The 13,446-nt window shown below is 44.1% G+C and overlaps 4 protein-coding genes and 1 long non-coding RNA gene across 5 annotated transcripts; 2 read left to right on the top strand and 3 right to left on the bottom strand.

The window, feature by feature from the left end:
• Positions 1–75: 75 nt before the first annotated feature.
• LOC135650514 (uncharacterized) lies at positions 76–1,668 on the bottom strand. Its single transcript, XR_010501560.1, has 2 exons — positions 1,472–1,668; positions 76–560 (listed from the first exon to the last, which is right to left on the bottom strand). It is a non-coding gene; the product is annotated as an uncharacterized LOC135650514 (long non-coding RNA).
• An 812-nt stretch (positions 1,669–2,480) lies between these two features.
• LOC135651405 (uncharacterized) lies at positions 2,481–3,020 on the top strand. The gene has a single exon (XM_065171470.1). The coding sequence runs from the start codon at positions 2,481–2,483 to the stop codon at positions 3,018–3,020; it is 540 nt and encodes a 179-aa protein (XP_065027542.1).
• A 2,365-nt stretch (positions 3,021–5,385) lies between these two features.
• LOC135651211 (dirigent protein 22-like) lies at positions 5,386–6,365 on the bottom strand. The gene has a single exon (XM_065171122.1). The coding sequence runs from the start codon at positions 6,074–6,076 to the stop codon at positions 5,483–5,485; it is 594 nt and encodes a 197-aa protein (XP_065027194.1). The 5' UTR covers positions 6,077–6,365; the 3' UTR covers positions 5,386–5,482.
• Positions 6,366–8,329: 1,964 nt separating this feature from the next.
• On the top strand, positions 8,330–8,674 carry LOC135651406 (uncharacterized). Its single transcript, XM_065171471.1, has one exon. It carries the CDS (start codon positions 8,330–8,332, stop codon positions 8,672–8,674), a length of 345 nt encoding a protein of 114 aa, XP_065027543.1.
• Positions 8,675–9,239: 565 nt separating this feature from the next.
• On the bottom strand, positions 9,240–9,954 carry LOC103975092 (dirigent protein 22-like). The gene has a single exon (XM_009390004.3). It carries the CDS (start codon positions 9,920–9,922, stop codon positions 9,335–9,337), a length of 588 nt encoding a protein of 195 aa, XP_009388279.2. The 5' UTR covers positions 9,923–9,954; the 3' UTR covers positions 9,240–9,334.
• Between the last annotated feature and the right edge of the window lie 3,492 nt (positions 9,955–13,446).

Here is a 13,446-nt window from a genome sequence, read left to right on the forward strand (position 1 = left end):
AGACTAAATCGGGGTGTTACATTCCAGAATAAAATAACAATTGGGAAACAATTGCCACTCCACTAAATGGCAAAGTGATCAACCAGCATATAAATATATCAGATAATGACATTCGCATACAAGCATCAAACTGAGGATTAAAAAACCCAGCCTTTCATATGGAAGAAGCGAAAAAAAGAAGCAAACAATCACCAAGTAGCAATGAACTGCCACATTCTGTATCCAGTTTTTTGAATGAAACAGGAGAAACTGACAAAAGAAACAATCGTCTCCAGCAGAAAAATACTAGAGGCAATGATGATAAGTTCTATTTTTCTTTTCTTAGTTGAATGATCTCTCTCTCTCTTATGCAGAGGCAGTCTTCCTCTGCTGGAATGCAACTGCATAAAGTGGAACTGCCACTCTGATGCCGAAGCCAGAGAACACTCCCAAAGTCACCTTCTATTTCTGATTCTTTGTGCCATCCAGATTATACATGTGTTTCGCATGAACATAAAATGGTTCATCATGGCCATGCCCTCCCGTTCTCTTCAAGCTAGCTGCATGAAATCCCCGAGTCACTGCCATAAAGTCAATCAACTTCTATCAGAAAATAGCAGCAATCAATCAAATAACACGATCCTCTGGTAATATAGTCAAGTAAAAACATATTAAAGGAAAGACAATGCAATAAGACTGAATCGATGAGAGATCATAAAGCTATATGGATCTCTGTCGAAACAATTCAAAATGTGTTTTCCGCAAATCAACCTTTTATGAAGCTGGCTGTCAACATGACAAACCCTCTGAAATGGAGGGTCTGAATAATACCAATCCAGTGAGCATGAATGAGATTATCTAACTATTTTTTTTCTCCTTTCTAAACTGATAGAACTAAACATTTTAAGAGTGCATTATCTCAAGTGGAGCCTTTCCTGCCACTCCATATTCCCATTTACACACAAACACAATTGGATAAAAAAAGGGGGAAATTTTGTTGCAAATTTAATCCATTTCCAAAAATTATTGATATTCAGAGTAAAATAGAAGAAACCACATATTTGTAACATATATTCCTGTCTCCTTTACTCTTGCTTGCAGTTTAGTATATGTCATCAGTTTGGGCACAGTATAAAGAAAGATCAAGTAATTTCCACAAGAAGAACAAGTTCAGGCTATCTTTGTCAATGAGACCACAAAGATGGAATAAATCGGGATCAAAACCATCAACTTGACGACAGAGCCGACCAACAAGGTAACCTCTTATTGGCTCTTTCTACTCCACTAACACGGATGCAACAAGATGCCATGTTTCAAACGTGATTTCTTTCCGTAATGAACATCGAAGAGCACAAGAACCGACCAGGACCAAAAATGCCCCAAAAGAAACCCCACATCGGGATTCAGGACGGATAAAAGGGCTCCAAGCCCTAATTTGAGCAACCCAGTCTCTTCCAGTGGGACTCGATGGGGGAAAGGGAGAGGAACTTGCCTGACCTAGCAGCAGCTTCGGCGTGCGACAAAAGCTTCAACCCGCATCGGATACCGCGGCTCGATTTCGGCCGGCGCCGGCGCCGTCGGTGAGACATCTTAAGCGTTTTCCCCAAAACAGATCGATAACCGCCGACCCGATACCAATGGGCCGGTTCGGGTCCAGGTGGACAAAACCGCAGATGCGGAGCACTAATCGACGTGCATCGAGATGCGTGATAGAGTTGATGCGGTGCACACCCAATCTTATTACCAGTCGTACAAATTGTATCCGTGCGGAATCCGAAGTCATGCGAGTGCAAATACGTGCGATTTCTCGCCCGACACTACAATCTCATGTGACTCGACCTGAACCGACCTACTCGTGGTCGAGATTGGATCTGCTCGAACTCAGGCCGAGTCGCAGTAATTTAAATGAACAAGAAAAAGAGATAAAAGAGACGAACGTTTGGAGATGCAGCAGCATTTGGTCTGCTGTTCTAATCATGCTATTTATCTCTCGATAACACCCTGACGTTGAAGAACAACCTACATTATTTATATCGAAAAAGGACTTGACTCCTAATTGGATTTTATCTTATGGTACCGAAGGAAACCACCGTCGTCAAATTCTCCAACTCCTATTTTATTTTCTTTTTTGGTAAACAAAAGTGCATAACATTGATTTTTAAAAGCTTATTATAAATATATAGGTTTGAGATTTATGATACCTCAGCCAAAAAAATAGTATTATGATATTGGAACAGCCAAATGAACCATCATGCCGTTGTTGCCATGAGTAATATAAAGCCCACGTGATAAATCATATTCATGATAGCTTCTCCCACTTTCTTCTGCTTTGAGATGCGCACTTCCATCGGAATCCAACGGTGATGATGCGTCTTCTTCCGCGTCCGTTATTTAGATCTCGTCATGAGCGAGCTCTCGTTAAGAGAGAGCTCTTCCCTCCCACATCGCAACAAAAGAGGACGATAACGAACCTTTCTTCGGAGGAAACGCCGCCGTCCTCCATGATCTCCACCGATCCGACGGCCGGATCCACCGAGGAGCACCGTCCCGCAAGCCACCGTGTCCGAAACCGATCGCGCTCCCAGCCCCGGTTCTTCTCTGGCTCCGCCTACCCCTCCCCATGCCCCCGCTCCTCCGCCATCCCATTCTCCTGGGAGCAGCGCCCCGGAATCCCCAAATCCCTCTCCCACACCGCCGCAACTGAGGACGTCTCTGCCCTCCCCCTCCCTCCCCCCGCCCGCTCCCGCTCGGAACTCTCCACCACGCGCAAGAAGCGCTCCGCCGCCTCCCCCGACCCGTTCGCGGCCGCGCTCGCGGTCTGCTCCAATGGCCTCCCGCACGACGGCGGCGACGTGGGCGAGCTCTGTTTAGTGCCCGACGCCGCGCCACAGAGGGCGGCCTCCATCGCCGACCGGTTCCGGCTCTTCGACTTGTACGGCTCCTGCAAGGCGGCGTGCTCCGTCGTGGACGCTACGGTCCGCCTCCCTCGGACCGGGTCGTTGGGTTTCCCCGGCCGCCGGCCCGGCCCAGACAACATCTGACTCCCTACTCGTCCGGCTCGAGGCAAGTACATAAACTATTCCCCAAATTAGGTGTCAAACAATTCTGTTAATCTAATTAATTACGCGTTTATGGTTGCTTCCAAAGAATGGAATACTGTGGTTTACATGTCGACAATGTTAAATGGTAGAATCGATTTTAGGATCACAGCAGAGTGGGTGGATGGGCTCAAACTTAGAATGATGGGTTGGCATGACTGTCGATTTGAGGATAATTTACAACATTAAGGAGATACTTAAGAGGAAGTAATTGAGTGATTAGTGAAGCACAATACCTTATAAAATTAAAAATGAAATAATAAATAATTTTAATTGTCTAAAACAGCCTTCTTTAGCTGACATGTGACAGTAGGAAGTGGTAGGATCAACATCTATTTCTTTTTTCTTTTGATAGCTCAGTGCGATGATTGTTAAGTGGAGCAAGTTGGAGGATCGAGGTCAAACTATGTCATCAATGCCAGATGGGCTTTTCAAGTAAGAGGGCCGGCATCAAACTAATAAATATATCTAGATTTTAATGGAATTATGGGGTTCTCAGTAGTCACTAAAGTAGTAGGCTGAGGTATTTGATCATAACTATTATGTTTTGTTTTGTGTTGAGTTAGAAGGATAATGTGAATGGACGTTGTGGTAGTATGCATTAAGCTCTTTAGACTTGATGTACAGAAAGAATCATAATCGAGGAAATTGGGAGTATAATCATGCCTGTAATTATGGTGTTTCACTAGATTGGACATCAGGTTCTTATCAAAACCCCTCGATTCTTACGTGTCCGTATGTGTTGTGGGATAGCGTACAGTAATGAAAACGACAACTTGATGTGTCTGCCAATTATCATTGGACCACTTATGTCTGTGGATTGTGTTGGCTCCTTTAGGAGTACAATATCATGCCAAGACCAATACTAAATGATTCATCTTGTTATTGTTTGTTCGCATGAAAAGATCTGTAGCTTCGATGTGTGCTTGTTTGGTTTTCCTATATCTTTTGTTCCATTAGTTGACCTTTGGATTTTGTTGGAAAAAATTATTATTATAAAATTTTTTTTTTCTCTTTATGTATTAAAATTATTTTTTTTCTCATCAAAATATCAATTTATTATCAAAAATAAGTATTAATCAAAGAAACATAAACAGTAAAATAATGAATCAATAACAAAAGTGAGTGACCAAATTTTTATGTGAAAAATTCAATACTGAATAAATTACGCAATCATAATCTATTTTAAACTTTTACTATCACTAATAATGATAATATATTTATAATAAGTCTTCTTCAAATAATTAGAAGATCATAATAATATCAAGAAAATTCAACAGTAATATATCATCATTACTATAAATAGATTTCATTAAAAAAAATATTTAGATCTCATCAAGTAAGTATATCAAAAATGTATCTCAGAAAGGATAAACTGTAGATCGACACAGTTAGGATCGTAGAGTTTGTTGCAAAGATTCTTCATATAAAATTTAGGTTAAAATCGATAAAGTTTTACCTTTAATCGTCTAGTAAAAATCTCAAAACCTTAACTTTTTCTCTTCTCTTCTTTCTCTTTTTTTTTTTTTTTCCTGCACTGTCATTATTTCAATTGCACGCATATTTCTCCTCTATTTTTTTAATAAATCAGAGTTCAATACCTAAATCATCTGATCTAAGCCCACTTATAGATTGAACCCAATAGTTTTCAAGAAAACATAAATCTGTTTCTCTCTCTTTGATAAACCGGTAATGACTATTAGTGAGCGTGGGTATGTGAGGTAGTAGATTAGATTTTATAGTATTCGAATTTAATCCATCCGAGTTATATTTAAATTTATTTATCAAACAGTGAGTGGATTCAGCTCATAGTGGGGAAAATTTTAGAATAACTTAGCCATTTGAATGCGACAATGAATTTTTGTGTGGATGATATGTGTTTGTCCAATTCATTAAAACCAATTTTAGATTTGAATGAGTTTGAATAAGCAAAGACATACAAGCTAAAAGCATGAAATACAATTGTGTAAGAATCATAGATATCCATGTGTTGATAAGGACACACGTTAATGTTCTTGCTGAGATTGGATTTAACACTGCACATTGCAATTAAGTGGATGAGAAGCCCATTCAAGCTATTGAAGGCTCGACCTTAGATTGCAGCTCTTAATACAATTAATGTGGACAGATGATCCATGATCATTATTTGCTGCCCAAATTGGTTCGACAATTAAGGTTAAGACATCGACAATCGACCCGAATGCCCTTTGTTTTGGACCAATGAAGACAACCACACTCTTGTAGAGACGATCATAATCGACAAATTAGGGGTGTCAATTGCGAGTCATGTCTTGCAAATAACTAAGGATAGAGGCAAAGCACGAATTTTATTGCAGAGGACAACGAAGCTGGTGAATAGGGCGGAGCCGCCGGTCGCCAGTGTTGTACTCGAGGAAGAGATTGTACTAGTAATGCGTGACGAAGAGATTGTACTCGACGACGGTGTCGCCGGTGTTGGTGTCGAAGCTGTACGTCCTGGCCTGGGCGTAGCCGCGGGCCAGCCGGAACAGCCCGCTCCCGCCAACCACCGGCATCTCCCTCACGCCGGAGAACACCGCGTTCCGCCCCAGTACGGCGATCGTGCTCCCGTTGTACTTCCCCTCGACGAAGGCGAAGTTCATGGCCATGAGCAGCGCCGACTCCTCCTTGGAGGCGAAGGCGTAGAATCCCTGAGCCCGGCCGACGAGCCTCGAGGTCAGCTCCGGCCCCAGAGTCACGGGGTCGTCCATCATCACCACCACGCCGAACGCGGTGGCCGACGCGTTCGACGAGGCGGCCTCCGCCACGCGCACCGCGCTCGGGCTCGGCCCGCTGATCACGTCGTGCCAGTAGAACCGCAGGTGGCTCAGCTTCTCGCGCACCGGCTTCTTCACTGCTCTCTGGCTCTGCAGGAAGCCATGCGCCTCCTCCTCCGCCGCATAGGCTGCAGTGAACAACACCGCAGTAAACGAGAGGAAGAAGAAGAGGGTGGCAGAGGGAATGTAGAGGAGTCTGGCCATTGGGGAACTCCGGAGAGTGCTCAGGGCGAGGAGTTCGAAGAACTCGGTGTCTACATAAAAAAGGGAGAACGCGAAAGGTGGTCAGTATCCTTTCTCGTCTGAAAAGTTGACAGAACTGGCAGGGGTTGGTGGGTGGATTGGTGGTTCTCGGGCTTTGGCTTCTGAGGCGGTGGCGTAAGAGGAGGAACAGCTGTAGTCCGCCATGGGTAGGCTATCATTGCTCTGTTTCATGCGGAAAAAGCTCGGAACAACCGCTTGGCCATGGCGGTTTTGCTTACACAACATGATCGAGAAGACAAGAAGATGATGGGTTTTCAATTTATTCTTAGAAATTTCGTAAATATATTTTCTCTATTGAGAATAAAAGATGGTAATATCTCTAAAAACATGATATTTTTCGATGAGATCATTACTAGGAGGAGACTAACCAACAACCTCTGGTACCTGCCACCGTCGTACCAGCAGACATTGCTCTCTTGACATGCTTTGTCGTCTGGGAAGTCGTCGTCATCGTCCTCTGGATGAGATATTAAGAGTCTTGATTCTTCAGAGTTCTCTAGGGAGAGGTCACTGGTCACTCTCGTCTTTCCTTGCAAGGATACATCGTTTTGCTTTAAAATTCGGGCTCGCCATAGACGATATACCGTGACCTCGATGATTGATGGAGTAGAAGCGAACCTGATCGATTCCAGTCCAACAACCCCATGATTGATTATATAAGTGACATTGTTGTAGAAGATAACAGAGCTCGTGATGAGGTCTGACATGCGAAAAGAGACGAACTAAAACCAAATCACTAATGATGACACTGTACACCACCACGGCAACGTCAGTCGTGGGGTTGTTGAAACTATACTTCATGCCCCGGGCGTAGCCGCGGGCCAAAGCTGAATACCCCATTCCCGCACACTGGATGACACCATGATAGAAATGAAATATAAAGAGAAGATTGTATTGATTGACGCCCTCGTAAGACGGTGCTTCTGTCAACTACGTGAGAAACACGTAGTTGATGTCTGGCAACTTATTCTCGCACAAAGTGAAAGTCGATGACGATGTGTTTCATGCGTGAGTGGAATACCGGATTGGTGCATGGATAAGTGGCTTCGACATTGTCACCATATATTGTAGGAGTAGAGTTGATATTGATGCCAAGTTCCTTGAGGAGATTCATGACCCAATTAAATTCTGCAGCAACGGTGACAATGACACGGTATTCAGCTTCAGTTGTAGAACATGCAACTGTCTTTTGCTTCTTGGAACTCTAACTTATCTGATTAGGTTCAAGAAAGATAATATATCCCGATGTGGATGTTCTGTCATCAAAATTTCCTACCCAATCAACATCAGCAAAGGCATGGAGATGAAGGGGAGAGTGTTTGCGAAAAAAGAAACCATGATTGATAGTCCCGTGAAGATATCGTAATATTCGTTTAATTGCAGACTAATGCATAATAGATGGTCGATGCATGAATTGAGATAATTTATTGACCGCAAATGAGATATCTGGATGGGTGAGAGATAAATACTGTAAGGAGCCAATGACTTGATGGTATTGAGTTGGGTCTGTAACAAGGCTTTCATCACATAGTTTGGGCGACTCGCTAGTAGACATAGGTGTTGTAACTACCTTTGCATCTTGCATGTTCGTTTTAGATAATAGATCTTGAATATATTTTCGTTGTGATAGGAAGAGCCCGGAAGATGTATATGTTGCTTCTACTCCCAAAAAATAGCTCAAGGTTCCTAGGTCTTTAAGAGAGAATCGATCTGCTAAATGCTTGAGGAATGCCTTGATTTTCATAGGATTATTGCCTGTGACAATAATATCATCTACATATATCAGAAGATATAATATATTGCCACTTTGGTGATGAAGAAATAAGGAGGTATCAGACTTAGAGTTGATGAAGTCAATTGATACAAAAAACGAGCCAAGTTTAGTGTACCAAGCTCTTGGAGCCTAACAAAGTCCATAAATAACTTTTTGTAGTTTACAAACATGCTTTGGATATTAAGGATGGATGAAGCCAAGAGGCTGCTGCATGAAGACATCGTCAGTTAGGATCCCTGTAAAAAGGCATTGTTAACGTCGAGTTAACGTAAATGTGAACTTTTTGATAGGGTCAAACTTAGAATAGTTTAACGACAGGGTTTAATGTCTATGTGAAGTCAATTCAATTTGGGCAGTAAAATGGCTGTCGAGGCGACACTGTACCAAATTTAGGAATTTAGACAGTTGGGAATTTGGAGATGGTTCTGAATGCTGCTCGTCAAGGCGAAGAAGGTGGAGCAGAGGACATCGACTTGGGAGAAGAGCAAATCATTGTTGTTGCAGTTACTGCGGCAAAGAGGGCTGCTGTGGCTGCGGCAGAGAGGGCTGCTGTGGCTATTGTGGCAGAGAGAGCTGCTGCGGCAAAGAGAGCTGCTGCGGTTGCTACGGCAAAGAGAGCTACTGCGGCTGCTGTGGCAAAGAGAGCTGTTGCGGCTGCTGCGACAAAGAGAGTTGCTGTGGCTGCGGTAGAGAGGGCTGCTGCGATTGCTATGTCAAAGATGGCGGCAACGGCTTGCTCGAGCGAGATGCGGGAACGAGGATAGGTAGCAGGCCGAGGAGCAATTGTGAGGCTGCATCGGCTTTGCTTCTGCAAGAAGAGGCAGAGGAAAGGCGATAGTAAAAAATACCGTCGGCGTAGGGAGGAGTAGAAGGCGTGGTGATGCTGGCCCTTGTTCAGCTTCGAAGGAGGCCGACGCCCGTGGAAAATGCTGCAGCGATAAGAGCTTGACGGAGGAAGATGCCGCTATTGCTGATTATCTACAGCAACAGCACCTGATGGCAGGAGCAGCGACGGAGGGAGGGATTATAAAAAAAAAGATTGCATTCATTGAAACAATACACAATACTCCATATTTATACATGTTTGGAAGGGAGAATTTAAGGAAGATTTTTCTTAATATATTTACGATATCTCATCATGTAGTTAGGAAGATCTTGACTATATACTATAGGTGGGGAGAACCGGGAACTTTGAATGGGAAGAATCCCAATCAGGGTGGATGGAAGCTATACACTGTCGTCTACAACTATGAGCTTAATCCTCAGATGACGGCTTCTATCCTGTTGTTCTATCTACCATTGCTCATAAGATTACTCGCACCAATGCGGTTTGCCGAACCTGCCGCTTATTGATTGAGAGATGAAGACTTATGCACGGAGTTTACAGCGACTATCGTAGAAGACGACGAAATAATACCAAACCACTAGTAATGCATGACAAAGACATTGTACTCGACCACGGCGTCGCCGGTCTTGGGGTCGAAGCTGTGCGTCCTGGCCTGGGCGTAGCCGCGGGCCAGCCGGAACAGCCCGCTCCCGCCCACCACCGGCATCTCCCGCACATCGGAGAACACCGCGTTCCGCCCCAGGACGGCGATCGTGCTCCCGTTGTACTTCCCCTCCACGAAGGCCAAGTTCATGGCCATGAGCAGGGCGGTCTCCTCCTTAGCGGCGAGCGCGTAGAACCCCTGCGCCCGGCCGACGAGCCGTGACGACAGCTCCGGCCCCACCGTCATCGGGTCGTCGATCATGACCACAGTGCCGAACCCGCTGGCCGACGCGTTCGTGGACGAGGCGGCGGCCCGGGCCACGGTGACGGCGGTCGGGTCCGGCCCGCTCACCACGTCGTGCCAGTAGAACCGCAGGTGGCTCAGCTTCTCGCGCACCGGCTTCTTCACCAGCTTCTCGCTCTGGAGGAACCCATGCGGCTCTTCTGCTGCAGAAGCAAAAGCGAACACGACAGCAAAGAGGAAGAAGCCGGTGGTAAAGGAAAATCCACGGAGTTCGGCCATGGCTGCACCCACGCTGGAGAGTCTTCAGGACTCCGTGCCATATCCTTCTTAAAAGAAAAGGAGAAGTGACAGATGTGGCTGCAAAGGAACCATGTGTCCATTGTCTGAACAGTAACCGGTCAAAAGTCCTGGATGTGCTGTAGTGATTGGCTGCAAGAAAACGAGAAAAGCTCTTTCCATGGGTTGGTTAGCCGCCATCATTATCTTGCTTCATCAGGTCAAATAGATGCGTTGCTCTCTTCACATCAGGTCAAATGTGAAGGACCATACCGGCAAGTTGTTCTGCCTGCTCTAAGGATCGCATCAAATGATGGAGATATTGACGTACGTCAAGAACAGTGGAAATCGTCTCCAAAGCAGAAAGAAACCAACCGAACTCAAAAGTCATTATAAGTTTGGAATTCTTCGTTGATACTTCTTGCCGTCCACAGCAATCTTAAATTAGAAGATTCAATATGCATGCATATCTTTACTTTGTATCTGAAGCAACACTCTTTAAAGTTTAGGCCACCAAAATGATTAGATTTATTGGAAGATAAATTGTAGTTTATGTTTGAGAAGAAATGGTTTTCGATATGAAAAAAATAATAGAGCATCATAATTCATCTATCAGGTAATACCAATATTGAATGGATCTTCAAAGCCAAAGTTGGTTGAAATTTTCGATAATCTTAGTTATATTTTTGTATACAATTGAAGAAGTCAAATGATAAAACGAAGAGAAGTATGATCAACAGAGGATGCCATTTAAGAGTCGTTGAGTTGCTTCTGGTGGTATCATCTTACAAGATCAGGGAAGAGGTAACAGAAGATTGAAAGATCGAGACCTACCACGACAAAGAAAGAAGATGTTTGCTACGACGAGGTTGAAAATGCTTGAGTTGTATAGGTCGGGAAAGAGATAGTAGAAGATCGAGACCCGCCATAGTGGGGACAGGAGATGCTTGCTACGGTGAGATCGAAAGTGCCAAGATCACGTCCAACTACAGTGGGGAAAGAATATACCTATTACGACGAGGTCGAAAGTGCCCGAGTTATGCAGGTCTGAAAGGGGATAGTAGAAGATCAAGTCCCGCTACAACAATGAAGGAAGATGCCTACTATGACAAGGTTGTCAAAACTTAATATGCCCAAGATGTGTAAGTCGGGAGAAGAGGAGGCTTGTTACAATGAGATCTCAAGGCGAAATGTACCCAAGACGTGCAAGTTGAGATATCTCGATCCACAATAAGGTGTCTGAGAAAAGCGCTCAGAATGTTTGAATCAGTGGGACCTGACCCAAACCACACATAGACACGTCTTCTGGGGTAGATGAATGATAGTGAATATTCTAGCACCAATCATTATTTGACTATTGGCAACTACCATAGAGTTGATGTGGAAAACACATCGGCATCCGTCTGATGCAAAAAAGGGCTGAGATGACTAGCAATACTTGTTAGGATCGTATCAATACTAAGAGGGGTAGGAGAGGGGGGGGGGGGAGGGGGAAGTGAATTAGTGCTTTTGTAAAACTTTCATTAATTAAAAAACTCATTCGATGAAATTGTATCGAAAATGTGTTTAAACTTAGAGAGCAAGTGAGAGTAGTAGACAATTAAATCAATAAGTAATGGCAATAAAAAGCAAAAAGAAGTGCACATCAAATTTATAGTGGTTCGCTCGTTGCGACATACATCCACTCCTGATTTCTCTTCTGTTGAAACCATCAACATCTACTAACAAATTTTTTTTAAATAGACGAAAATCAACTACATTCTTTACAACTCTTTCTGCTTTTATAAGTTTAGGAGTGGTCCTTTAGGAGTCTCGTACCTCCCCTCTAAACTTTTAAAGAAAAGGAGGGGAATACTTAAGACTTTTCAAGCTTTTACAACTCAAAATCACTATTCTTTTTATTCAAATGACTTCAAAAATAAAAAGGTCTCATCTTGGGTTTCAGGGGTGTTGGGAAATCATGGGGGGCGACATCATATGCGCAGCGGAAGAACAAGAAAACAAAAATTTCCGATTCTCAAAAAGATGTTCGTCGTCGTGCGAAGATTGGTGCGCAAAAATCCGCAAAACACAAAACTACGTATAGAGATTGTGTTACCTAGGGAGATCGTATATCCCTGTTTCCTTGCAGATCCTTAGGAGAGGGTGAAGGAGGTCAAGCGTCCTCCTCTCTAGCGGTGATCCACATAGCAGGGTTGTGACGACCCTCCTCAAAACTCCAAGCCTACTCTGAGGTGGAGAGGGAGAGGAGAATAGGAAAGGCAAGCAAAGACTCTAGCCTATGAGGCTGTGAATCCCTCCTATTTATAGAGATCCCGTGTCAAACCCTAATGGGTCCTTCCCTAGTGGGTATTGGATCTGCATCCAATAAGACAAGGGCTCCGTCGGATATCTCATATCCGAACCTCTACTCATAGCAATGCCTACCATATGTGTGTGACCCTCTAGGCCCAATATCGAGCTGGCCGTGAGTCATACCTGTCAGAACTCCTTCTAACTCAGTGAATTATTAACTCTGTAATAATTCACTCGACTCATCGACTACGGACGTACTAGGCCACTACGCCGTAGTCCCCAGACGATACAGGGGAATCCAATCCATTGGACCTGTCTGTCCTCAGTTACCATGTACCTATAGTCCCTCATCCATCTAATATCCCAGAGACCGTATATCGAGCATGGTGCTGTCAGACCCATACGGTTTCTACTCAAGTCTCGCTCTAATCGGATTCTCCCGGAGAACTCTTTCTCTCTCAACCCGAATGACCCTGGCCAGGGATTTGTCTGAGCAAGAACACATAGGATATTCCTCTCATGATGCCGAGAGTGGATGATCCTCTGTCGACACTCAATAGCCCTCGTAAGGTCGACTACCACTCCCAATGACCAGCTGTACTAGATCTGGGACAACCAAACCTATAAGTCTAGTATCAAAGAGTGGAGCACTCATACAGGACATCCTTGGTGTCTCAAGTCTAAGGACCAAATACACCACTAGGACTACGGAATCGCTGTCTGACAATAAGGCATCATCAACCATCCAGCATTCCGTAAGCGGATCAATCAGTGAACTCATTCTCCAATGAGCACTTGTACTGTATCCCTAGTGTCCCTACACGAGCAGCTATGAGACCAGCTGCATCCATCATATGGACGGGTATATAGCACACTAGTCTATCTGGTTATCATGATGTCCCTCTCGAGTAACCTATGACCGGGATTATTTAGGATATGTGTTTAAAGGTGAATCGATCTGATTATCGTGATCTCATCACGATCCGATTCCCATTGCACAAATCCAAGGACATCATAATATATATATGCATTTATGCAATAGTTATAAAGTGATATACGCCAAAATATAATAAGCAAAAAGATTCTGTATCAAGTCACACGTGCCATCACTCACGTGATTGGCTTGCTGGGCACCTATGACTAGCAATCTCCCACTTGACCTAAAGCCAATCACCTATGTGTCTGATCCCCATCAGACCCCTGTGACGCTCAAAGACAATCTGAGACAACGG

Source organism: Musa acuminata, chromosome BXJ3-10, assembly GCF_036884655.1.
Source record: "Musa acuminata AAA Group cultivar baxijiao chromosome BXJ3-10, Cavendish_Baxijiao_AAA, whole genome shotgun sequence".
Lineage (NCBI taxonomy): Eukaryota > Viridiplantae > Streptophyta > Magnoliopsida > Zingiberales > Musaceae > Musa > Musa acuminata.